A 26,171-nucleotide genomic window follows, 5' to 3' on the forward strand; every position below is an offset into this window, starting at 1 on the left:
TGTTTTTTGCCATTGAGAACCGTCTGATCTGCAGCACCTCGTGTTGCACTACAGCTCCCCCAACGCGGCCTGCTCTGCAGAACCAAACGATTCTTCCTCTGCGTCTGCAACCCCGGCGACCCTGTACCAATGTGCTCGGCAACATTGACAGCAGCAGCGTCCGACGATGCGGCGGAGCAACAACGACACGGTGCTGCTGGTTGACGGCTGCAGGTTCATCACCGGGGTGCCGCACGTCTCCTGCGGCTGCCTGGACAAGGGCCATGATGAAAGTCAGAGAGGGATGCAGAGAAGAAAGAGGGAGAATAGTGATCTCGTTCCTGTGGTGAAAGAAATGAGTGACTCTGGTTGCTGCGCTCGAGATAAAGCAGCCGATGGGTGGGTGGGTGGGACCATATGGAGATCGATCGGATGGCTCACGAGGTGGCTTACATCACATAGAAAATCAGTAGGTCAATTTTAAAAGTTTTTCTTTAGTATTAATCAAGATTAAGTATAAGTGTAATTATAAGCTGCTGGCACCCACCGCTCAATCATCCACGCTCTGGCATCTGATTGCGCTCTCTCGCTCGTCTCGTCGTGTCTATATAAACAGGCCGACCTACCAATCGGCCAGGCCAGGAACAAACCAAATAATAAGCACGATCACACTTGGCTCACGTACGAGTTCAAATCTACGAGCGTGTACAGAGACATACGCGCGCCATGGCGCTCCATGGGCTCGTTTTGCCGAATTCTCTCGTCGTCCTAACGGCAGCTCGCTCACGGCCCCCGGTAATAATAGCCGGACGGTGTTCAAGCGCACGCTTCGTGTTTTCCTCGCCGTCGGCGAACACTAAGCTCATCGTACCCTCGTCCTCCACCAATAATCCATATCCGGCGACCGACCGCGAGGTATGTATGGTATAGTTTTGTTCAAAATTTATACTTGTTGGGTCTGTTATTTATTTTAGCTAGCATATATAGGAAGAAGTGGCAGGAGGGGAAGACGAGCACGAGCTAAAGCTCCTGGGGACATGGAGGGGGCCGTTCGCGCTGCGAGTGAGGCTAGCGCTCAACTTCAAAGGCTTGAGCTACGAGTACCAGGAAGAGGACCTTGCCAACAAGAGTGACCTTCTTCTAGAGTCCAATCCGGTGAACAAGAAGGTGCCCGTTCTCATCCACAATGGCGTGCCAATTTGCGAGTCACTCGCCATCTTGGAGTACATCGACGAGGTCTACCGCGGGACAGGACCCTGCCTGCTCCCTGGCGACCCCTACCAACGTGCCGTCGCTCGGTTCTGGGCCGCCTACATTGATCAGAATGTAATAACCCAGCCCTACCTTCAACATCCCCTTACTGTGTTTGCAACTTGCATGCGTTGATTCCCAATTTAGTTTGTGGCCGGATGCACCATGTATACATATTTCAGTGGAGTTAAAAACTATGTGTCTGCTTGCACACAAAAAAAACACTATATGTCTGACTCTGTGTGCTTGCAGCTAGTCGCGCCATGGTGGAAGATGTTCGTGGGCAAAACGGACAAGGAGAAACATGAAGGGACGAAGCAGACGCTCGCAGCAGTGGAGAAGCTAGAGGTGGCCCTAAGGGAATGCTCCAGTGGAAAGCCGTTCTTTGGAGGAGACAACGTCGGCTACATTGACGTCGTGTTGGGTGGTATGGTCGCATGGATGCAAGGAACCGAGGCGCTCTGTGGCCTCGAGCTCCTTGACGCCACCAAAACCCCGTTACTGCTGGCATGGATGGAGCGCTTTGGTGGAATGGAACCTGCTAAGGTAGTTCTGCCAGATATTGATAGGTTGGTTGAGTTTGCCAAGATGAAACGTGCTCAGAAGGCTCTAATCTAAAATGGGACAACAGTATGGGAATCTCAAGTAACAAAGTACTCCGTATCTTCAAAATTTATGAGTGCATGGAAGGAGTGCCATCGGCGCCATGAAAGATGTCAAAACACCAAATATTGTTCTCGTTTCTCTTCAGATGTCTCCTGTAATTATGTGGAGTGTTACTATTCAGACAACGGCTAGTCACAATACTCAGTGCAGGTTGCTTTTTACGTAAAGTGCAAATTTATGGACTCTTTGATTTGTATGAGTTCCAAACATACATCAAAAACTAGTATTTTTTTTCAAGTTAAATGACTGGGTATGAATAATCGGCAAGATATATGAATATATAATCCTAAGAACCAAACAACCTACGAGTAAAAATAATTCCGAAAGACTAAAATAACCCATGACATTGAGCTAAATCAACAAAAAAAAAGAAAACAGGGCGCTACAAGATATAGAGCCGCACTTCTTAAAAGCATCTCCAACAGACGCCCAATACTAGCGTCGTGCCCAAAAAACTCACAAGTTTAGCGCGCGCGCGGAGTTAGAAATTACACTCCAACAGACGCTGTATAATAGAGCACGCCGTAAAAAATGTTCAGCGCGCTGGGAAAAACTGAACCGGACGCAGTATATTGCATGCGCGAGCTTGTGGGCGCTGAACTTTTCGTGCGCGCTGCAACTCCTCGCGCTGCCTGTCCTGTCCCGCGCCGCCACCCAGGACCTCGCCGTCCTCGCCCGGCGCACCAATCTGGCAGCCACCAAGGCCTCAAACCCGTCGGCGCTGTCCAGCCGCCCAGGACCTCGCCGTCCTCGCCCGGCGCGGAGCTGGTCGACGGCGGGTCCCGGCGGCGGGAAGGAGCAGGCGCGGCAGCGGGGAGGAGCAGTCGCGACGGCGGGGAGGAGCAGGCGCGGCGGCGGGGAGGAAAGCATCACTCTCAGCCAATTTAATAGTAGTAAATCTAGGGTAACTGGTAGCATTATCCTAGGGAAACATAGTAAATGTTTTTTATCCACATGTGCTCGTATCCTAGATAGACAACGTGAGGAAAGCATCACTCTCAGCCAATTAATTTTCAAGGGTTGTGAGCTTGTTGTATTGACATGCTTTCTTGCTTGATTGTTGGTTTGTTTATGTGATTTTACATACAATGTCATGTTCTTTTCCATAAGACGCAGACGATTCATGTACGGAAGATATCGACCTGGATTTGTCTTTTACATTCGGTGTCCATCTTTTCTCAAGTTGGTGGATGGATAAGTATGTATCTGTCAGTAATTGATCTACAATATGTTTCATACGAAAGTCCCCTCCACTATACCTCTTGAAAGAAGTTTATGTACAATGTACACACTTCCAACTTTTGTATTTGAAAATACTGCAAAACAAATAAGCTAATGCAAATCCATTGGTGAATCGTCCTGTATACTGTTTTAGCAAGTAATGAGCGATACCCTATTTAATGGAGATATGTCTGAATGATAGACCGCCTCGACTACTTTAGATCTAGATTTTTCTTTAGATCTAGATTTTTCTGGAAAAGTGATAATGAAACAAAAAAATATATAAACTGGCTCGGTGGAATGTTTTATGTCGACCTAAAAGCCAAGGGGGACTTGGAATCCAGGACCTTGAGATTAAAACTATTGCTCTACGCAGAAAATAAGTGTACAAATTACTCACTGAGAATGGCGTATGGCAGGAAATCATTCGTAATAAGTACGGGGGGTCCAAAGCTATTTCTCAAGTCTACGGAAACCTGGCGATTCACATTTTTTAAGTGGGGTGATGAAGGACAAGGAATTCTTTTTTCAATTTGGAAACATTCTCGATCAAGGACGGGTCCCAGGTCCTATTCGGGGAAGATACTTGGTTAGGGAGAACCCGCTCAGCGTGCAATACCCCAGCTTGTACAGGATTGTCAGCCATAAATTTGTTACGATCAAACAAGCTTTGGGGTAAGAAAATCCTGATATCTCTTTTCGTAGGGCTCTTCTAGGACCTCGACCGGCAACATGGGCTGAATTAGTCACACGTTTGGAGGTAATTCATTTGTCAGATGAACCGGATGTTTTCCGATGAAAATTGCACCATAATGGCAGGTTTTCAGTCAACTCCATGTATGATGCACTGGTTCATAATGAGGTTCCGGTTGATAACAGGAAATTGTGGACGCTCAAAATTCCTCTAAGAGTGAAGATATTCCTCTGGTTTCTTAATAGAGGAGTCATCTTAACTAGGGATAATTTGGCACGGCGCAACTGGCAAGGATGCAAAAAATGTGTCTTCTGCCAACATGACAAGTCCATTACACACTTGTTTTTTCAGTGGAAGTTTGCTAGGTCTGTGTGGGCCATTGTCCAAATAGCTTCAAACCTATACCCACCACGTAGTGCACAGAACATGTTCGGCAACTGGTTGAGGGGTATTGACAAACAATTTTCTGCACACATTCTAGTGGGGGCGACTGCCTTATGTTGGGGGTTGTGGCTTACCAGGAATGATATAGTTTTTAAAATTTTTGTTCCATTTCCTATGCAGGTTATTCATGTATGTTCGCGATGGCTCCATCGTCGGTCTATCCTGCAGAAGCCGGAAGACAGGGACCTTTTTATGGTGCCGTCTACATGGCTGAAGCGTACGTCCACGAAGGTTTTCTACCCTCATGGATGGCGGTGTGATCTTCGGATAGGATCTTCCACGTCCTAGGTTGGTTCACTATGTTATATTAGCTACATCTTGGGTTTTACCTATCTCGAATTTGTGGACTTGTTGGCTGTGTGCATCTGGTTATGCGGAGGCCGGGCTTTTTTGCGATGCGATTAATGCCCTTTATCGAAAAAATGTCTGAATGATAGATGCAGAAAATCCGAGTATCCATTTATGAGCCAGGCTCATCAGCATGAGGTCAAGACAATTTCACAAAAGATACAAAATAATTACAAAATCCAATTTTTCTGCATGGTAAGTAATATGGTGAAGGAGGTACGTTCAAAATTTCAATTCATTTGCATGTACAAGTAGCTCTCAGTAAAAAAAGACAAATTAGCTCCGAACAATAAATGAACAATAAACTTTTTTACAAACCCCATATTTGGAGCTACTACTACGGCGTGCCCTAGGGACCACAGTGAATACCATTTAGTAGTCGCGTGGGTTTATACCCCGCGCTGCTACTATCAACTTAGTAGTAGGGTAGGATTTATACCCCTCATTATTACTAAGGCATGTCCCCGGGGCACGGTGGATACTAGTTAGTAGCGCGGCTTTCTACCACGCGCTACTACTATCAACTTAGTAATAACACTCATTTATATCCCTCGCTACTACTAATTAGTAGTAGGGTAGGTTTATTTTCTTAGTTAGTCCTAAATATTTACCTATATGCTTTTTTCTAGTAGTGTAAATTTGTACTAAATTTATACTGAACCACCGACACTTATTTTAGAAATAATAATAATAATTGTATTTAAAGAATTAACTAAAATTATTATTGTAATTCTTATAATTATTACTATTACTATTGTTGTTGTAATCATTGTAATTATTATTATTATCGTAAATATTGCAATTAATAATTATTATTATTATGTAACAAGTACCCAATGCAGAAGAATTTTAATTTCTGTTACATCTTGACAATGGAATCTGATCCACCTTTGGATCGAATGAAAATAATAATTTAATACTTAAATAACTAATATTAATTTACACTTTAGAAAATAGTTAAACTGAATATTCTTATTATAGCATTATCCAAAGGAAACATAGTGAATGTTTTTGCTCCACACCTGCTCTTATCATAGATAAACAACATGAGGAAAGCATCACTCTTAGCCAAATACTTTCCGTGGACTCTTTGCCTGTTGCGACATGCTTTCTTGCTTGCTTGTTTGTTTGTTTTTGTGATTTGACATACAATGTCAAGCACTTTTCCATTAGACGCGGACGGTGCATGTACGAAAGATATCATTGTCTTTTGCATTAGGTGTCCATTTTTTGTCTAGTTGGTGGACGGATAAGTACGTCTTGGTACTTATCCACTTTACCTCTTGTTTTTGTGATCTACAATATGTTTCATATAAAAATCCCCCTCCACTATACCTCTTGAAAATACGTACACAATTCCAACTTTTGCATTTGAAAATACTGCAAATCAAATAAGCTAATGCAAATCGGTTGGTGAATCGTCCTATATACTAATTTAGCAAGTAACGAGCAACACCTTATTTAATGGAGATCTGTCCGAACGATAGATGAAGTAAAATCCAAATGTAGCCGAGGCTCATCTGCACGAGGTCAAGAAAAAATTACAAAAAATACAAATTATTTCTAAAAATCCAATTTTTCTGCATGGTAAGTAATTTGGTGAGTGAGGTACGCTTAAAATTTTAATTCATTTGTACGCACGAGTAGCTCTCTGCAAAAAAAAAGTCAAATTGGCTCCAAACAATATTTGAAGAGTAAACATTTTTACAGACCTCAAATTGGAAGCTATTATTACGACATGTCCGATAGCCACGGTGAAGACCACTTAGTAGTAGTGTGCTTGTATTCCCCGCGCTACTACTGATAACTTAGTAGTAGCATGGGATTTATATTCCATGCTACTACTACGTCATGTCCGGGGGTACGGTGGACACCACTTAGTTGTAGTGCAGGTTTTTATCAGGTGCTACTACTTTCAATTTAGTAGTAACGCGAGTTTTATTTGATAAGAACACCCCTTTTGTTGAATAGCTACAATTATAGAATCAGATACAATGAGAGGGATAACGGCTGTAGGGGTTGTATCCAACCAGACTTTAGGAGGGGTGAATCTAGCTAAATTAGCTAACTCATGAGCAACCATATTGTTTTCTCTACAAGAGTGATAAAAATCAATATGACTAAAATCTAAGGAAATAAAATAACAATCATCAAAAATTGCGCTGGACATCGAAGCCACCGAAGAAGAATATCCGTCCTTGAGAGCTGAAATAACCTCCACATTATCTGAATTAACTTCAACTTTGCTGCAACGAGCTGTTCGGGATAGATTCAGACCGAAGCTAACAGCAATTGCTTCTGCAGTGGACGCGTCATAGCAGATCCCTAGTTTTTCATTTGCAGCAGCAACAAAAGCACCGTTATGGTCTCTGTTAACAGCACTAACAGACCCTTGGAGGGAGTGTTGATCAAAACTGGCATCCACATTTAGCTTGACATAATCCTTCCTAGGCTTCTTCCATCCATCCGTTCGAATATTAGATTTCGAGGAATTTTCTACAATAAAGTTAGCCGCCAAGACACGGACGACAAGGTTAATTTGTTCAACCGTTTGTGGGGTACTTCCATTAGTAATTTTTCTCCTTTCCCACCACAAGAACCAACAGCAAATAGACACAGTTTCTCTCAGTTTGGGCGAACCCACGACGTGTAAATGATTATCAGGTAGGCTGAGCAGGTAGTTAACAAGAGCCTCTCCATATAAGGTCGTAGCCAGACTAGGTTTTATCACATTCCACAGTCCTAGAAGTTTCCACACCCGAACCGCTATAGGACATTCAAAAAGAAGATGGCGGATGGTCTCTGGTCCTTGATTGCAGCCTGACAGTTCGGCTTGATTTTGATGTGTCTGTCACCTAGGATAGCTCTGCATGGAATTGCACTTTGTAGTAATCGCCAAATGAAGATTTTCATTTTTACCTGGCAACACAGACTCCAGACAGAGTCCCAAGTGGAAGCTGGCGATGAGGAGCAAGGCATTCCCTCCTGAATGTGTCCAAATTTGGAGTCCCAAATAGCATGATAAGCAGACTTAACCGTGAACACCCCTGATTTAGTGAGGTTCCATGTCAGGAAGTCTGACATTTCAAATAACGGTAAAGGAATAGCAAGAATCCGATGAGCATTAATGGGACAAAAAGTCTGGTTTACCACTGAGGAGTCCCAATCGCCTGAAACTGGGACAATAAGATCTGAGACCCTAGAAAGAAGAAGGTTACCTCTGCTAGAAATAACCTTTCTTGTGGGATAAAGTGGGATCCAGTAGTCATCCCAAATGCTTATTTCTTGACCATCCCCTACCCTCCAAATCTGTCCATGTTTCAGGGATTCCACTCCATCCATTATGCTTTGCCAATTAAATTAGGCTTGCTTTTTCAACCTTGCATTCAAGAGATCAACATCAGGGTAGTATTTTGCCTTAAGAATTTTTGCACAGAGAGAGTCAGGGTCATCGATAAGGCGCCAAGCTTGTTTTGCTAATAGTGCCAAGATGAAACAATGGATATCTTTGAATCCCAACCCCCCTCTAATAATTAATTTTAATTTACAATTCAGAAAATAGTTAAACTGAACATTCTTATTATAACTGGTAGCATCATCCTAGGGAAACATAGTAAATGTTTTTGATCCACATGTGCTCGTATCCTCGATAGACAACGTGAGGAAAGCATCACTCTTAGCCAATTACTTTTCAAGGGTTGTGAGCTTGTTGTATTGACATGCTTTCTTGCTTGCTTGTTTGTTTGTTTATGTGATTTCACATACAATGTCATGTTCTTTTCCATAAGACGCAGAGGATTCATGTACGGAAGATATCGACCTCGATTTGTCTTTTACATTAGGTGCCCATCTTTTCTCAAGTTGGTGGATGGGTAAGTACGTATCTGTCAGTAATTGATCTACAATATGTTTCATACGAAACCCCCCTCCACTATACCTCTTGAAAGAAGTTTATATACAATGTACACACTTCCAACTTTTGTATTTGAAAATACTGCAAAACAAATAAGCTAATGCAAATCCATTGGTGAATCGTCTTGTATACCGTTTTAGCAAGTAGTGAGCGATACCTTATTTAATGGAGATATATCTGAATGATAGACTGCCTCGACTACTTTAGTTCTAGATTTTTCTGGAAGAGTGATAATGAAACAAAAAAATATTAACTGGCTCGGTGGAATGTTTTATGTCTACCTAAAGCCAAGGGGGACTTGGAATCCAGGACCTTGAGATTAAAAATATTATTCTACTCAGCAAATGAGTGTACAAACTACTCACTGAGAATGGCGTATGGCAGGAAATCATTCGTAACAAGTACGTGGGATCCAAAGCTATTTCTCAAGTCTACTGAAACCTGGCGATTCACATATTTTGAGTGGGGTGATGAAGGAAAAGGAATTCTTTTTTCAATTTCGAAACATTCTCGGTCAAGGATGGGTCCAGGTCCTATTTCGGGAAGATACTTGGCTAGGGAGAACCCTGCTGAGCGTGCAATACCCCAGCTTGTACAGGATTGTCAACCATAAATTTGTTACGGTCAAACAAGCTTTGGGGCAAGCAAATCCTGATATCTCTTTTCATAGGGTTCTTCTAGGACCTCGACTGGCAACATGGGATGAATTAATCACACGTTTGGAGGTAATTCATTTGTCAGATGAACCGGATGTTTTCTGATGGAAATTGCACGAGAATGGAAGGTTTTCAGTCAACTCCATGTATGATGCACTGGTTCGTAATGAGGTTCCGGTTGATAACAGGAAATTTGGAAGCTCAAAATTCCTCTAAGAGTGAAGATATTTCTCTGGTTTCTTAATAGAGGAGTCATCTTAACTAGGGATAATTTGGCACGGCGCAACTCCCAAGGATGCAAAAAATGTCTCTTTTGCCAACATTACGAGTCCATTAGACACTTATTTTTTGAGTGGAAGTTTGCTAGGTCTGTGTGGGCCATTGTCCAAATAGCTTCAAACCTATACCCACCACGTAGTGCACATAACATGTTCGACAACTGGTTGAGGGGTATTGACAAACTATTTTCTGCACACATTCTAGTGGGGGCGGCTGCCTTATGTTGGAGATTATGGCTTACCAGGAATGATATAGTTTTTAACAAAAAATGTGTTCTATCTCCTGTGCAGGTTATTCATGTATGTTCGCTCTGGCTCCGTCGTTGGTCTATCCTGCAGAAGCCGGAAGACAGGGACCTTTTTATGATGACGTCTACATGACTGGAGCGTACATCCACGAAGGTTTTCTACCCTCATGGATGGCGGTGTGATCTTCGGATAGGATCTGCCACGTCCTAGGCTGGTTCACTATGTTATATTAGCTACATCTTGTGTTTTACCTTTCTCGAATTTGTGGACTTGTTGCCTGTGTGCATCTGCTTATGCAAAGGCCGGGCTTTTTTACGCTGCGATTGTATCAATTCGATAATTCAATTCAATGAAATGCCCTTTATCGAAAAAATGTCTGAATGATAGATGCAGAAAATTCGAGTATCCATTTATGAGCCAGGCTCATCAGCATGAGATCAAGAAATTTCACAAAAGATACAAAATAATTCTAAAAACCATTTTTTCTGCAAAGTAATGTGGTGAAGGAGGCACGTTCAAAATTTCAATTCATTTGCACGTACAAGTAGCTCTCAGTAAAAAAAAACAAATTGGCTCCGAACAATAAATGAACAATAAACTTTTTTACAAACCCCATATTTGAAGCTACTACTACGCCGTGCCCGAGGAACCACGGTGAATACCATTTAGTAGTCGCGTGAGTTTATACCCCGTGCTGCTACTATCAACTTAGTAGTAGGATAGGATTTATATCCCTTACTATTACTAAGGCATGTCCCCGGGGGCACGGTGGATACTACTTAGTAGGGTGGCTTTCTACCACGCGCTACTACTATCAACTTAGGAATAACACTGATTTATATCCGTCGCTACTACTAATTAGTAGTAGGGTAGGTTTATTTTCTTAGTTAGTGCTAAATATTTACCTATATGTTTTTTCCTAGTAGTGTAAATTTGTGCTAAATTTATACTGAACCACCGACACTTATTTTGAAAATAATAATAATAATTGTAATTAAATAATTAATTAAAATTATTGTTTTAATTATTATTATTACTATTGGTGTTGTTATCATTGTAATTATTATTAGTATTATCATAAATTTTGCAATTAATAATTATTATTATTATGTAACAACAAACCAATGCAAAAGGATTTTAATTTCTGTTACATCTTGACAGTGGAATCTGATCCACCTTTGGATCGAATGAAAATAATGATTTAATACTTAAATAACTAATATTAATTTACACTTAAGAAAATAGTTAAATTGAATATTCTTATTGTAGCATTATCCAAAGGAAACATAGTGAATGTTTTTGCTCCACACCAGCTCTTATCATAGATAGACAACATGAGGAAAACATCACTCTTAGCCAATTACTTTCCATGGACTCTTTGCCTGTTGCAACATGCTTTCTTGTTTGCTTGTTTGTTTGTTTTTGTGATTTACATACAATGTCAAGCACTTTTCCATTAGACGCGGACGGTGCATGTACGAAAGATATCATTGTCTTTTGCATTAGGTGTCCATTTTTTGTCTAGTTGGTGGACGGATAAGTACGTCTTGGTACTTATCCACTTTACCTCTTGTTTTTGTGATCTTCAATATGTTTCATATAAAAATCCCCCCTCCACTTTACCTCTTGAAAGTATTTTATGTATTCGATGTACACACTTCCAACTTTTGCATTTGAAAATACTGCAAATCAAATAAGCTAATGCAAATCCGTTGGTGAATCGTCCTATATACTATTTTAGCAAGTAACGAGCAACACCTTATTTAATGGAGATATGTCCGAAAGATAGATGAAGAAAATCCAAATATAGCCGAGGCTCATCTGCACCAGGTCAAGAAAAAATTCACAAAAAATACAAAATAGTTCGAAAAATCTAATTTTTCTGCATGGTAAATTATTTGGTGAGTGAGGTACTCTCAAAATTTTAATTCATTTGTACGTACAAGTAGCTCTCTGCAAAAAAGTCAAATTGGCTCCAAACAATATTTGAATAGTAAACATTTTTACACACCTCAAATTTGAAGCTATTATTACGACCTGTCCCGATAGCCACGGTGGAGACCACTTAGTAGTAGTGTGCTTTTATTCCCCGTGCTAGTACTAACAACTTAGTAGTAGCATGGGATTTATATTCCATGCTACTACTACGGCATGTCCGGGGTACGGTGGATACCACTTAGTTGTAACGCTGGTTTTATCACGTGCTACTACTATCAACTTAGTAGTAACATGAGTTTTATTTGATAAGAACACCCTCTTTATTGAATAGCTACAATTGTAGCATCAGATACAATGAGAGGGATAACAGCTGCAGTTGCTGTATCCAACTAGACTTCAGGAGGGGTTAATCTAGCTAAACTAGCTAACTCATGAGCAACCATATTGTTTTCTCTACAACAGTGATAAAATTCAATATGACTAAAATAGTAAAATCTAAGGAAATAAAATAATAATCATCAAAAATTGCGCTGGACATCGAAGCCACCGAAGAAGAATATCCGTCCTTGAGAGCTGAAATCACTTCCACATTATCTGAATTAACTTCAACTTTGCTGCAACGAGCTGTTCGGGATAGATTCAGACCGAAGCTAACAGCAATTGCTTCTGCAGTGGACGCGTCATAGCAGATCCCTAGTTTTTCATTTGCAGCAGCAACAAAAGCACCGTTATGGTCTCTGTTAACAGCACTAACAGACCCTTGGAGGGAGTGTTGATCAAAACTGGCATCCACATTTAGCTTGACATAATCCTTCCTAGGCTTCTTCCATCCATCCGTTCGAATATTAGATTTCGAGGAATTTTCTACAATAAAGTTAGCCGCCAAGACACGGACGACAAGGTTAATTTGTTCAACCGTTTGTGGGGTACTTCCATTAGTAATTTTTCTCCTTTCCCACCACAAGAACCAACAGCAAATAGACACAGTTTCTCTCAGTTTGGGCGAACCCACGACGTGTAAATGATTATCAGGTAGGCTGAGCAGGTAGTTAACAAGAGCCTCTCCATATAAGGTCGTAGCCAGACTAGGTTTTATCACATTCCACAGTCCTAGAAGTTTCCACACCCGAACCGCTATAGGACATTCAAAAAGAAGATGGCGGATGGTCTCTGGTCCTTGATTGCAGCCTGACAGTTCGGCTTGATTTTGATGTGTCTGTCACCTAGGATAGCTCTGCATGGAATTGCACTTTGTAGTAATCGCCAAATGAAGATTTTCATTTTTACCTGGCAACACAGACTCCAGACAGAGTCCCAAGTGGAAGCTGGCGATGAGGAGCAAGGCATTCCCTCCTGAATGTGTCCAAATTTGGAGTCCCAAATAGCATGATAAGCAGACTTAACCGTGAACACCCCTGATTTAGTGAGGTTCCATGTCAGGAAGTCTGACATTTCAAATAACGGTAAAGGAATAGCAAGAATCCGATGAGCATTAATGGGACAAAAAGTCTGGTTTACCACTGAGGAGTCCCAATCGCCTGAAACTGGGACAATAAGATCTGAGACCCTAGAAAGAAGAAGGTTACCTCTGCTAGAAATAACCTTTCTTGTGGGATAAAGTGGGATCCAGTAGTCATCCCAAATGCTTATTTCTTGACCATCCCCTACCCTCCAAATCTGTCCATGTTTCAGGGATTCCACTCCATCCATTATGCTTTGCCAATTAAATTAGGCTTGCTTTTTCAACCTTGCATTCAAGAGATCAACATCAGGGTAGTATTTTGCCTTAAGAATTTTTGCACAGAGAGAGTCAGGGTCATCGATAAGGCGCCAAGCTTGTTTTGCTAATAGTGCCAAGATGAAACAATGGATATCTTTGAATCCCAACCCCCCTCTAATAATTAATTTTAATTTACAATTCAGAAAATAGTTAAACTGAACATTCTTATTATAACTGGTAGCATCATCCTAGGGAAACATAGTAAATGTTTTTGATCCACATGTGCTCGTATCCTCGATAGACAACGTGAGGAAAGCATCACTCTTAGCCAATTACTTTTCAAGGGTTGTGAGCTTGTTGTATTGACATGCTTTCTTGCTTGCTTGTTTGTTTGTTTATGTGATTTCACATACAATGTCATGTTCTTTTCCATAAGACGCAGAGGATTCATGTACGGAAGATATCGACCTCGATTTGTCTTTTACATTAGGTGCCCATCTTTTCTCAAGTTGGTGGATGGGTAAGTACGTATCTGTCAGTAATTGATCTACAATATGTTTCATACGAAACCCCCCTCCACTATACCTCTTGAAAGAAGTTTATATACAATGTACACACTTCCAACTTTTGTATTTGAAAATACTGCAAAACAAATAAGCTAATGCAAATCCATTGGTGAATCGTCTTGTATACCGTTTTAGCAAGTAGTGAGCGATACCTTATTTAATGGAGATATATCTGAATGATAGACTGCCTCGACTACTTTAGTTCTAGATTTTTCTGGAAGAGTGATAATGAAACAAAAAAATATTAACTGGCTCGGTGGAATGTTTTATGTCTACCTAAAGCCAAGGGGGACTTGGAATCCAGGACCTTGAGATTAAAAATATTATTCTACTCAGCAAATGAGTGTACAAACTACTCACTGAGAATGGCGTATGGCAGGAAATCATTCGTAACAAGTACGTGGGATCCAAAGCTATTTCTCAAGTCTACTGAAACCTGGCGATTCACATATTTTGAGTGGGGTGATGAAGGAAAAGGAATTCTTTTTTCAATTTCGAAACATTCTCGGTCAAGGATGGGTCCAGGTCCTATTTCGGGAAGATACTTGGCTAGGGAGAACCCTGCTGAGCGTGCAATACCCCAGCTTGTACAGGATTGTCAACCATAAATTTGTTACGGTCAAACAAGCTTTGGGGCAAGCAAATCCTGATATCTCTTTTCATAGGGTTCTTCTAGGACCTCGACTGGCAACATGGGATGAATTAATCACACGTTTGGAGGTAATTCATTTGTCAGATGAACCGGATGTTTTCTGATGGAAATTGCACGAGAATGGAAGGTTTTCAGTCAACTCCATGTATGATGCACTGGTTCGTAATGAGGTTCCGGTTGATAACAGGAAATTTGGAAGCTCAAAATTCCTCTAAGAGTGAAGATATTTCTCTGGTTTCTTAATAGAGGAGTCATCTTAACTAGGGATAATTTGGCACGGCGCAACTCCCAAGGATGCAAAAAATGTCTCTTTTGCCAACATTACGAGTCCATTAGACACTTATTTTTTGAGTGGAAGTTTGCTAGGTCTGTGTGGGCCATTGTCCAAATAGCTTCAAACCTATACCCACCACGTAGTGCACATAACATGTTCGACAACTGGTTGAGGGGTATTGACAAACTATTTTCTGCACACATTCTAGTGGGGGCGGCTGCCTTATGTTGGAGATTATGGCTTACCAGGAATGATATAGTTTTTAACAAAAAATGTGTTCTATCTCCTGTGCAGGTTATTCATGTATGTTCGCTCTGGCTCCGTCGTTGGTCTATCCTGCAGAAGCCGGAAGACAGGGACCTTTTTATGATGACGTCTACATGACTGGAGCGTACATCCACGAAGGTTTTCTACCCTCATGGATGGCGGTGTGATCTTCGGATAGGATCTGCCACGTCCTAGGCTGGTTCACTATGTTATATTAGCTACATCTTGTGTTTTACCTTTCTCGAATTTGTGGACTTGTTGCCTGTGTGCATCTGCTTATGCAAAGGCCGGGCTTTTTTACGCTGCGATTGTATCAATTCGATAATTCAATTCAATGAAATGCCCTTTATCGAAAAAATGTCTGAATGATAGATGCAGAAAATTCGAGTATCCATTTATGAGCCAGGCTCATCAGCATGAGATCAAGAAATTTCACAAAAGATACAAAATAATTCTAAAAACCATTTTTTCTGCAAAGTAATGTGGTGAAGGAGGCACGTTCAAAATTTCAATTCATTTGCACGTACAAGTAGCTCTCAGTAAAAAAAAACAAATTGGCTCCGAACAATAAATGAACAATAAACTTTTTTACAAACCCCATATTTGAAGCTACTACTACGCCGTGCCCGAGGAACCACGGTGAATACCATTTAGTAGTCGCGTGAGTTTATACCCCGTGCTGCTACTATCAACTTAGTAGTAGGATAGGATTTATATCCCTTACTATTACTAAGGCATGTCCCCGGGGGCACGGTGGATACTACTTAGTAGGGTGGCTTTCTACCACGCGCTACTACTATCAACTTAGGAATAACACTGATTTATATCCGTCGCTACTACTAATTAGTAGTAGGGTAGGTTTATTTTCTTAGTTAGTGCTAAATATTTACCTATATGTTTTTTCCTAGTAGTGTAAATTTGTGCTAAATTTATACTGAACCACCGACACTTATTTTGAAAATAATAATAATAATTGTAATTAAATAATTAATTAAAATTATTGTTTTAATTATTATTATTACTATTGGTGTTGTTATCATTGTAATTATTATTAGTATTATCATAAATTTTGCAATTAATAATTATTATTATTATGTAACAACAAACCAATGCAAAAGGATTTTAATTTCTGTTACATCTTGACAGTGGAATCTGATCCACCTTTGGATCGAATGAAAATAATGATTTAATACTTAAATAACTAATATTAATTTACACTTAAGAAAATAGTTAAATTGAATATTCTTATTGTAGCATTATCCAAAGGAAACATAGTGAATGTTTTTGCTCCACACCAGCTCTTATCATAGATAGACAACATGAGGAAAACATCACTCTTAGCCAATTACTTTCCATGGACTCTTTGCCTGTTGCAACATGCTTTCTTGTTTGCTTGTTTGTTTGTTTTTGTGATTTACATACAATGTCAAGCACTTTTCCATTAGACGCGGACGGTGCATGTACGAAAGATATCATTGTCTTTTGCATTAGGTGTCCATTTTTTGTCTAGTTGGTGGACGGATAAGTACGTCTTGGTACTTATCCACTTTACCTCTTGTTTTTGTGATCTTCAATATGTTTCATATAAAAATCCCCCCTCCACTTTACCTCTTGAAAGTATTTTATGTATTCGATGTACACACTTCCAACTTTTGCATTTGAAAATACTGCAAATCAAATAAGCTAATGCAAATCCGTTGGTGAATCGTCCTATATACTATTTTAGCAAGTAACGAGCAACACCTTATTTAATGGAGATATGTCCGAAAGATAGATGAAGAAAATCCAAATATAGCCGAGGCTCATCTGCACCAGGTCAAGAAAAAATTCACAAAAAATACAAAATAGTTCGAAAAATCTAATTTTTCTGCATGGTAAATTATTTGGTGAGTGAGGTACTCTCAAAATTTTAATTCATTTGTACGTACAAGTAGCTCTCTGCAAAAAAGTCAAATTGGCTCCAAACAATATTTGAATAGTAAACATTTTTACACACCTCAAATTTGAAGCTATTATTACGACCTGTCCCGATAGCCACGGTGGAGACCACTTAGTAGTAGTGTGCTTTTATTCCCCGTGCTAGTACTAACAACTTAGTAGTAGCATGGGATTTATATTCCATGCTACTACTACGGCATGTCCGGGGTACGGTGGATACCACTTAGTTGTAACGCTGGTTTTATCACGTGCTACTACTATCAACTTAGTAGTAACATGAGTTTTATTTGATAAGAACACCCTCTTTATTGAATAGCTACAATTGTAGCATCAGATACAATGAGAGGGATAACAGCTGCAGTTGCTGTATCCAACTAGACTTCAGGAGGGGTTAATCTAGCTAAACTAGCTAACTCATGAGCAACCATATTGTTTTCTCTACAACAGTGATAAAATTCAATATGACTAAAATAGTAAAATCTAAGGAAATAAAATAATAATCATCAAAAATTGCGCTGGACATCGAAGCCACCGAAGAAGAATATCCGTCCTTGAGAGCTGAAATCACCTCCACATTATCTGAATTAACTTCAACTTTGCTGCAGCCAGCTGTTTGGGCTAGATTCAGACCGAACCTAACAGTGGACGCGTAATAGCAGATCTTTAGTTTTTCATTTGCACCAGCAACAAAAGCACCGTTGTGGTCTCTGACAACAGCACCAACAGACCCTTGGAGGGAGTCTTGATCATAACTGGCATCCACATTTAGCTTGACATAATCCTTCATAGGCTTCTTCCACCCATCAGTCTGAATATTAGATTTCGAGGAATTTGCTACAATAAAGTTATCCGCCATGACACGGACAACAAGGTTAATTTGTTCAACCATTTGTGGGGTACTTCCATGAGTAATTTTTCTCCTTTCCCACCACAAGAACCAGCAGCAAATAGACACAGTTTCTCTCTGTTTGGGCAAACCCACAACGTGTAAATGATTATCAGGTAGGCTGAGCAGGTAGTTAACAAGAGCCTCTCCATATAAGGTCGTAGCCAGACTAGGTTTTATCACATTCCACAGTCCTAGAAGTTTCCACACCCGAACCGCTATAGGACATTCAAAAAGAAGATGGCGGATGGTCTCTGGTCCTTGATTGCAGCCTGACAGTTCGGCTTGATTTTGATGTGTCTGTCACCTAGGATAGCTCGGCATGGAATTGCACTTTGTAGTAATCGCCAAATGAAGATTTTCATTTTTACCTGGCAACACAGACTCCAGACAGAGTCCCAAGTGGAAGCTGGCGATGAGGAGCAAGGCATTCCCTCCTGAATGTGTCCAAATTTGGAGTCCCAAATAGCATGATAAGCAGACTTAACCGTGAACACCCCTGATTTAGTGAGGTTCCATGCCAGGAAGTCTGACATTTCAAATAACGGTAAAGGAATAGCAAGAATCCGATGAGCATTAATGGGACAAAAAGTCTGGTTTACCACTGAGGAGTCCCAATCGCCTGAAACTGGGACAATAAGATCTGAGACCCTAGAAAGAAGAAGGTTACCTCTGCTAGAAATAACCTTTCTTGTGGGATAAAGTGGGATCCAGTAGTCATCCCAAATGCTTATTTCTTGACCATCCCCTACCCTCCAAATCTGTCCATGTTTCAGGGATTCCACTCCAGCCATTATGCTTTGCCAATTAAATTAGGCTTGCTTTTTCAACCTTGCATTCAAGAGATCAACATCAGGGTAGTATTTTGCCTTAAGAATTTTTGCACAGAGAGAGTCAGGGTCATCGATAAGGCGCCAAGCTTGTTTTGCTAATAGTGCCAAGATGAAACAATGGATATCTCTGAATCCCAATCCCCCTCTAATAATTAATTTTAATTTACAATTCAGAAAATAGTTAAACTGAACATTCTTATTATAACTGGTAGCATCATCCTAGGGAAACATAGTAAATGTTTTTGATCCACATGTGCTCGTATCCTCGATAGACAACGTGAGGAAAGCATCACTCTTAGCCAATTACTTTTCAAGGGTTGTGAGCTTGTTGTATTGACATGCTTTCTTGCTTGCTTGTTTGTTTGTTTATGTGATTTCACATACAATGTCATGTTCTTTTCCATAAGACGCAGAGGATTCATGTACGGAAGATATCGACCTCGATTTGTCTTTTACATTAGGTGCCCATCTTTTCTCAAGTTGGTGGATGGGTAAGTACGTATCTGTCAGTAATTGATCTACAATATGTTTCATACGAAACCCCCCTCCACTATACCTCTTGAAAGAAGTTTATATACAATGTACACACTTCCAACTTTTGTATTTGAAAATACTGCAAAACAAATAAGCTAATGCAAATCCATTGGTGAATCGTCTTGTATACCGTTTTAGCAAGTAATGAGCGATACCTTATTTAATGGAGATATATCTGAATGATAGACCGCCTCGACTACTTTAGTTCTAGATTTTTCTGGAAGAGTGATAATGAAACAAAAAAATATTAACTGGCTCGGTGGAATGTTTTATGTCTACCTAAAGCCAAGGGGGACTTGGAATCCAGGACCTTGAGATTAAAAATATTATTCTACTCAGCAAATGAGTGTACAAACTACTCACTGAGAATGGCGTATGGCAGGAAATCATTCGTAACAAGTACGTGGGATCCAAAGCTATTTCTCAAGTCTACTGAAACCTGGCGATTCACATATTTTGAGTGGGGTGATGAAGGAAAAGGAATTCTTTTTTCAATTTCGAAACATTCTCGGTCAAGGATGGGTCCAGGTCCTATTTCGGGAAGATACTTGGCTAGGGAGAACCCTGCTGAGCGTGCAATACCCCAGCTTGTACAGGATTGTCAACCATAAATTTGTTACGGTCAAACAAGCTTTGGGGCAAGCAAATCCTGATATCTCTTTTCATAGGGTTCTTCTAGGACCTCGACTGGCAACATGGGATGAATTAATCACACGTTTGGAGGTAATTCATTTGTCAGATGAACCGGATGTTTTCTGATGGAAATTGCACGAGAATGGAAGGTTTTCAGTCAACTCCATGTATGATGCACTGGTTCGTAATGAGGTTCCGGTTGATAACAGGAAATTTGGAAGCTCAAAATTCCTCTAAGAGTGAAGATATTTCTCTGGTTTCTTAATAGAGGAGTCATCTTAACTAGGGATAATTTGGCACGGCGCAACTCCCAAGGATGCAAAAAATGTCTCTTCTGCCAACATTACGAGTCCATTAGACACTTATTTTTTGAGTGGAAGTTTGCTAGGTCTGTGTGGGCCATTGTCCAAATAGCTTCAAACCTATACCCACCACGTAGTGCACATAACATGTTCGACAACTGGTTGAGGGGTATTGACAAACTATTTTCTGCACACATTCTAGTGGGGGCGGCTGCCTTATGTTGGAGATTATGGCTTACCAGGAATGATATAGTTTTTAACAAAAAATGTGTTCTATCTCCTGTGCAGGTTATTCATGTATGTTCGCTCTGGCTCCGTCGTTGGTCTATCCTGCAGAAGCCGGAAGACAGGGACCTTTTTATGATGGCGTCTACATGACTGGAGCGTACATCCACGAAGGTTTTCTACCCTCATGGATGGCGGTGTGATCTTCGGATAGGATCTGCCACGTCCTAGGCTGGTTCACTATGTTATATTAGCTACATCTTGTGTTTTACCTTTCTCGAATTTGTGGACTTGTTGCCTGTGTGCATCTGCTTATGCAAAGGCCGGGCTTTTTTGCGCTTCGATTGTATCAATTCGATAATTCAATTCAATGAAATGCCCTTTATCGAAAAAATGTCTGAATGATAGATGCAGAAAATTCGAGTATCCATTTATGAGCCAGGCTCATCAGCATGAGATCAAGAAAATTTCACAAAAGATACAAAATAATTCTAAAAACCATTTTTTCTGCAAAGTAATGTGGTGAAGGAGGCACGTTCAAAATTTCAATTCATTTGCACGTACAAGTAGCTCTCAGTAAAAAAAAACAAATTGGCTCCGAACAATAAATGAACAATAAACTTTTTTACAAACCCCATATTTGAAGCTACTACTACGCCGTGCCCGAGGAACCACGGTGAATACCATTTAGTAGTCGCGTGAGTTTATACCCCGTGCTGCTACTATCAACTTAGTAGTAGGATAGGATTTATATCCCTTACTATTACTAAGGCATGTCCCCGGGGGCACGGTGGATACTACTTAGTAGGGTGGCTTTCTACCACGCGCTACTACTATCAACTTAGGAATAACACTGATTTATATCCGTCGCTACTACTAATTAGTAGTAGGGTAGGTTTATTTTCTTAGTTAGTGCTAAATATTTACATATATGTTTTTTCCTAGTAGTGTAAATTTGTGCTAAATTTATACTGAACCACCGACACTTATTTTGAAAATAATAATAATAATTGTAATTAAATAATTAATTAAAATTATTGTTTTAATTATTATTATTACTATTGGTGTTGTTATCATTGTAATTATTATTAGTATTATCATAAATTTTGCAATTAATAATTATTATTATTATGTAACAACAAACCAATGCAAAAGGATTTTAATTTCTGTTACATCTTGACAGTGGAATCTGATCCACCTTTGGATCGAATGAAAATAATAATTTAATACTTAAATAACTAATATTAATTTACACTTAAGAAAATAGTTAAACTGAATATTCTTATTGTAGCATTATCCAAAGGAAACATAGTGAATGTTTTTGCTCCACACCAGCTCTTATCATAGATAGACAACATGAGGAAAACATCACTCTTAGCCAATTACTTTCCATGGACTCTTTGCCTGTTGCAACATGCTTTCTTGTTTGTTTGTTTTTGTGATTTACATACAATGTCAAGCACTTTTCCATTAGACGCGGACGGTGCATGTACGAAAGATATCATTGTCTTTTGCATTAGGTGTCCATTTTTTGTCTAGTTGGTGGACGGATAAGTACGTCTTGGTACTTATCCACTTTACCTCTTGTTTTTGTGATCTTCAATATGTTTCATATAAAAATCCCCCCTCCACTTTACCTCTTGAAAGTATTTTATGTATTCGATGTACACACTTCCAACTTTTGCATTTGAAAATACTGCAAATCAAATAAGCTAATGCAAATCCGTTGGTGAATCGTCCTATATACTATTTTAGCAAGTAACGAGCAACACCTTATTTAATGGAGATATGTCCGAAAGATAGATGAAGAAAATCCAAATATAGCCGAGGCTCATCTGCACCAGGTCAAGAAAATATTCACAAAAAATACAAAATAGTTCGAAAAATCTAATTTTTCTGCATGGTAAATTATTTGGTGAGTGAGGTACTCTCAAAATTTTAATTCATTTGTACGTACAAGTAGCTCTCTGTAAAAAAAGTCAAATTGGCTCCAAACAATATTTGAATAGTAAACATTTTTACACACCTCAAATTTGAAGCTATTATTACGACCTGTACCGATAGCCACGGTGGAGACCACTTAGTAGTAGTGTGCTTTTATTCCCCGCGCTAGTACTAACAACTTAGTAGTAGCATGGGATTTATATTCCATGCTACTACTACGGCATGTCCGGGGTACGGTGGATACCACTTAGTTGTAGCGCTGGTTTTATCACGTGCTACTACTATCAACTTAGTAGTAACGTGAGTTTTATTTGATAAGAACACCCTCTTTATTGAATAGCTACAATTGTAGCATCAGATACAATGAGAGGGATAACAGCTGCAGTTGCTGTATCCAACTAGACTTCAGGAGGGGTTAATCTAGCTAAACTAGCTAACTCATGAGCAACCATATTGTTTTCTCTACAACAGTGATAAAATTCAATATGACTAAAATAGTAAAATCTAAGGAAATAAAATAATAATCATCAAAAATTGCGCTGGACATCGAAGCCACCGAAGAAGAATATCCGTCCTTGAGAGCTGAAATCACCTTCACATTATCTGAATTAACTTCAACTTTGCTGCAGCCAGCTGTTTGGGCTAGATTCAGACCGAACCTAACAGTGGACGCGTAATAGCAGATCTTTAGTTTTTCATTTGCACCAGCAACAAAAGCACCGTTGTGGTCTCTGACAACAGCACCAACAGACCCTTGGAGGGAGTCTTGATCATAACTGGCATCCACATTTAGCTTGACATAATCCTTCATAGGCTTCTTCCACCCATCAGTCTGAATATTAGATTTCGAAGAATTTGCTACAATAAAGTTATCCGCCATGACACGGACAACAAGGTTAATTTGTTCAACCATTTGTGGGGTACTTCCATGAGTAATTTTTCTCCTTTCCCACCACAAGAACCAGCAGCAAATAGACACAGTTTCTCTCTGTTTGGGCAAACCCACAACGTGTAAATGATTATCAGGTAGGCTGAGCAGGTTGTCAACAAGAGCCTCTCCATATTGTTAGCTAGTCTAGCCGCTGCTTCTGTTAGTTAGGATAGATCCTTGTTTTCAGCAAATAACAAGTAGACGCTCGAGCCCACAAGCTTCATTGTGTGCGTGCCGAGAAGATAGGAGGCAGGCGCGGTCACCACGCCGCGCGCGCCGTCATAGCCGGGGTGGTTATGCCACGATGACCAGCTCGTGGGATGGCGCGAGTCTTTGGGATCGTGGCGCCGGAGTAGGAGTAGAGCCGGGCCATCATCTTTCCCTTGTACTGAGTAAATAGAACAAAGAAGAAACGAGAAAAGCTACAGCTTGTACGTAGCGCAAAAACCTCTGTCTACCCTGTCTATCTGCTCTAACGATCGTGCCCCGGCGACGGCAACGCTAACAATTGGTATCAGAGCCCGTTTAAGCGATCCCGGCGACAATGGCAGGCAACGATGGCAGGGAGGAAGCCGTCGCGGCCGCACCCCCCAACGTCAACCAGGGGGAGGCGGATCGCTCCCTCACCCCACCGCGATCACGGGGGAGGAGCCGCACGAGGCGAGGACGCTAGGTCGTGATCCACCAGGCAGCTGCGCAGGAGCGCGCACCGGTGATCCCTGGCGCCGGAGCCTCCTTCCCACCACTCACGCCGACGAACTACATCGAGTGGGCGCTACTCATGCAAGTGCATCTCGAGTCCTGGGGGCTCTGGGATGCGGTCGAAGGTAACGCCGCGACGCTGCGCGACGACAAGACCGCCCTGGGGGTGATCCTACGCGCGGTCCCGCTGGAGGTTCTCCGCGTCCTCGTCGTGAAAAAGACGGCGAAGGAGGCCTGGGACACCCTGAAGATGATGCGCATGGGCGTGCACCGCGTGCGTGAGGCCACTGCGCAGAGGCTACGCGCGGAGTTCGAGGCGATCAACTTTCGCGACGGGGAGACGCTCGACGCGTTCGGCATGCGCATCACCGCCCTCGTCAACCACCTCCGCACCCTAGGCGACCACATCGACGAGGTACGCGTCGTTCAGAAAGTTCTTCGCGTCGTCCCCTCTCGCTACGCACAGATAGCCGTGGCAATAGAGACGCTCCTTGACCTGAATACGATCACGGTCGAGGAGCTGATCGGTCGCCTCCGGACATCGGAGGAGCGCTGCGGCAACGGCCCGATGCAGGGGAGCGGAGGACAGCTGCTCATTACAGAGCAGCAGTGGGACGCACGACGCCGGGAACGAGAACTTGGCCAAGGTTCAAATCCCGGCGGCGGCGGTGGCAACAGAGGCAGCCAGAAGCGCGGCAAGCCGCAGAACCAGAAGCGCGGCAACGACAACCAAGGCAACCCCGCGGAGCGCGAGGGCGCCGGCGGCGGACAGGACATGAGCAGGGTGAAGTGCTATAACTGCAACAAGCACGGCCACTTCTCCCGCGACTGCACCGCGCCGCGCAAGGAGCGAAAGGAGCAGGCTAACCTCACGCAGGGAGGCGTGGAGGAAAGCTCCCTCCTGCTCACGACCTCCGTAGGAGGTGCCTTGGGAGAACGCCCCGCCGAGCACGTTCTGCTCAACGAGGAAGGCTCCCGGGCACGCGCAGCGGCGGACCGCGAGCCCTGCGACATGGCCTGGTACCTCGACACTGGTGCGAGCAACCATATGTCAGGACGGCGAGAGATCTTCTCCGAGATGGACATCGGCGTGCGTGGCGCGGTGAAGCTCGGCGATGGGTCGGCAGTCCAGATCAAGGGGAGGGGGACGATCCTCTTCCAGTGCCGCAACGGTGAGCATCTGGTGTTGTCGGATGTCTATTACATCCCTAAACTCTGCAGCAATATTGTCAGCATTGGACAGTTGGACGAGATCGCCTACGAAACGAGTATAAGGCTCGGGGTGCTGCAGCTCCGAGACCTAGGGGGTCGGCTCCTCGCGCGAGTACACCGCAACCAAGGTAGGTTGTACGTGCTGCAGCTCACCCCGGCCCGGCCAGTGTGCTTCGCCGGTGCACGCCGGCGAGGACGCATGGCGCTGGCACGCGCGCTACGGCCACGTGAACTTCCGGGCTCTACGACAACTCGCCCGGGACGGCCTAGTTCACGGCCTTCCTCTCTTCGACGAGGCTGACCGTGTCTGTGAAGCTTGCCTCGCCCGCAAGCACAGGCGGGCACCGTTCCCTCGTCAGGCCCTAAACAGGGCCGGAGAGGTGCTCGAGCTGGTGCACGCGGACCTGTGTGGCCCGATCTCCCCTCCGACGCCGGGAGGAAAACGCTACTTCCTCCTCCTAGTCGACGACAAGAGCAGGCACATGTGGTTGTACCTGCTGACAACGAAAGATGAGGCGCAGACGGCTCTGAAACGTTTTCAGGCCGTGACGGAGCTGGAGTCCGGGCGGAAACTGAAGGCACTGCGCACGAACCGGGGGGGGGGGGGAGTTCACCTCCCAAAGCCTCGGCGAGCACTTCGCCGACCAAGGCGTCAAACGACAGTTGACGACGCCCTACTCGCCACAGCAAAACGGCGTGGTAGAGCGCCGCAACCAAACCATCGTCGGCATGGCGCGCAGCCTGCTGAAGGCCAAGGGAGTGCCGGCTCGCTTCTAGGGCGAGGCGGTAACCACGACGGTCTACCTGCTGAACAGGTCCACAACGAAGAGCGTCGAGGGTGCAACCCCCCACGAGGCATGGTGCGGACGGCGTCCGAGTGTGCAGCATCTGCGCATCTTTGGAAGCGTCGCACAT

At 42.3% G+C, this 26,171-nt stretch overlaps 1 protein-coding gene across 1 annotated transcript; it reads left to right on the forward strand.

The window, feature by feature from the left end:
* Nucleotides 1-602: 602 nt before the first annotated feature.
* On the forward strand, nt 603-2,063 carry LOC123403988 (probable glutathione S-transferase GSTU6). Its single transcript, XM_045097888.1, has 3 exons — nt 603-894; nt 967-1,305; nt 1,483-2,063. The coding sequence occupies exons 1-3, from the start codon at nt 706-708 to the stop codon at nt 1,846-1,848; spliced, it is 894 nt and encodes a 297-aa protein (XP_044953823.1). The 5' UTR covers nt 603-705; the 3' UTR covers nt 1,849-2,063.
* Nucleotides 2,064-26,171: the final 24,108 nt, after the last annotated feature.

This window comes from Hordeum vulgare, chromosome 6H, assembly GCF_904849725.1.
Source record: "Hordeum vulgare subsp. vulgare chromosome 6H, MorexV3_pseudomolecules_assembly, whole genome shotgun sequence".
NCBI classification, from domain to species: Eukaryota; Viridiplantae; Streptophyta; class Magnoliopsida; order Poales; family Poaceae; genus Hordeum; species Hordeum vulgare.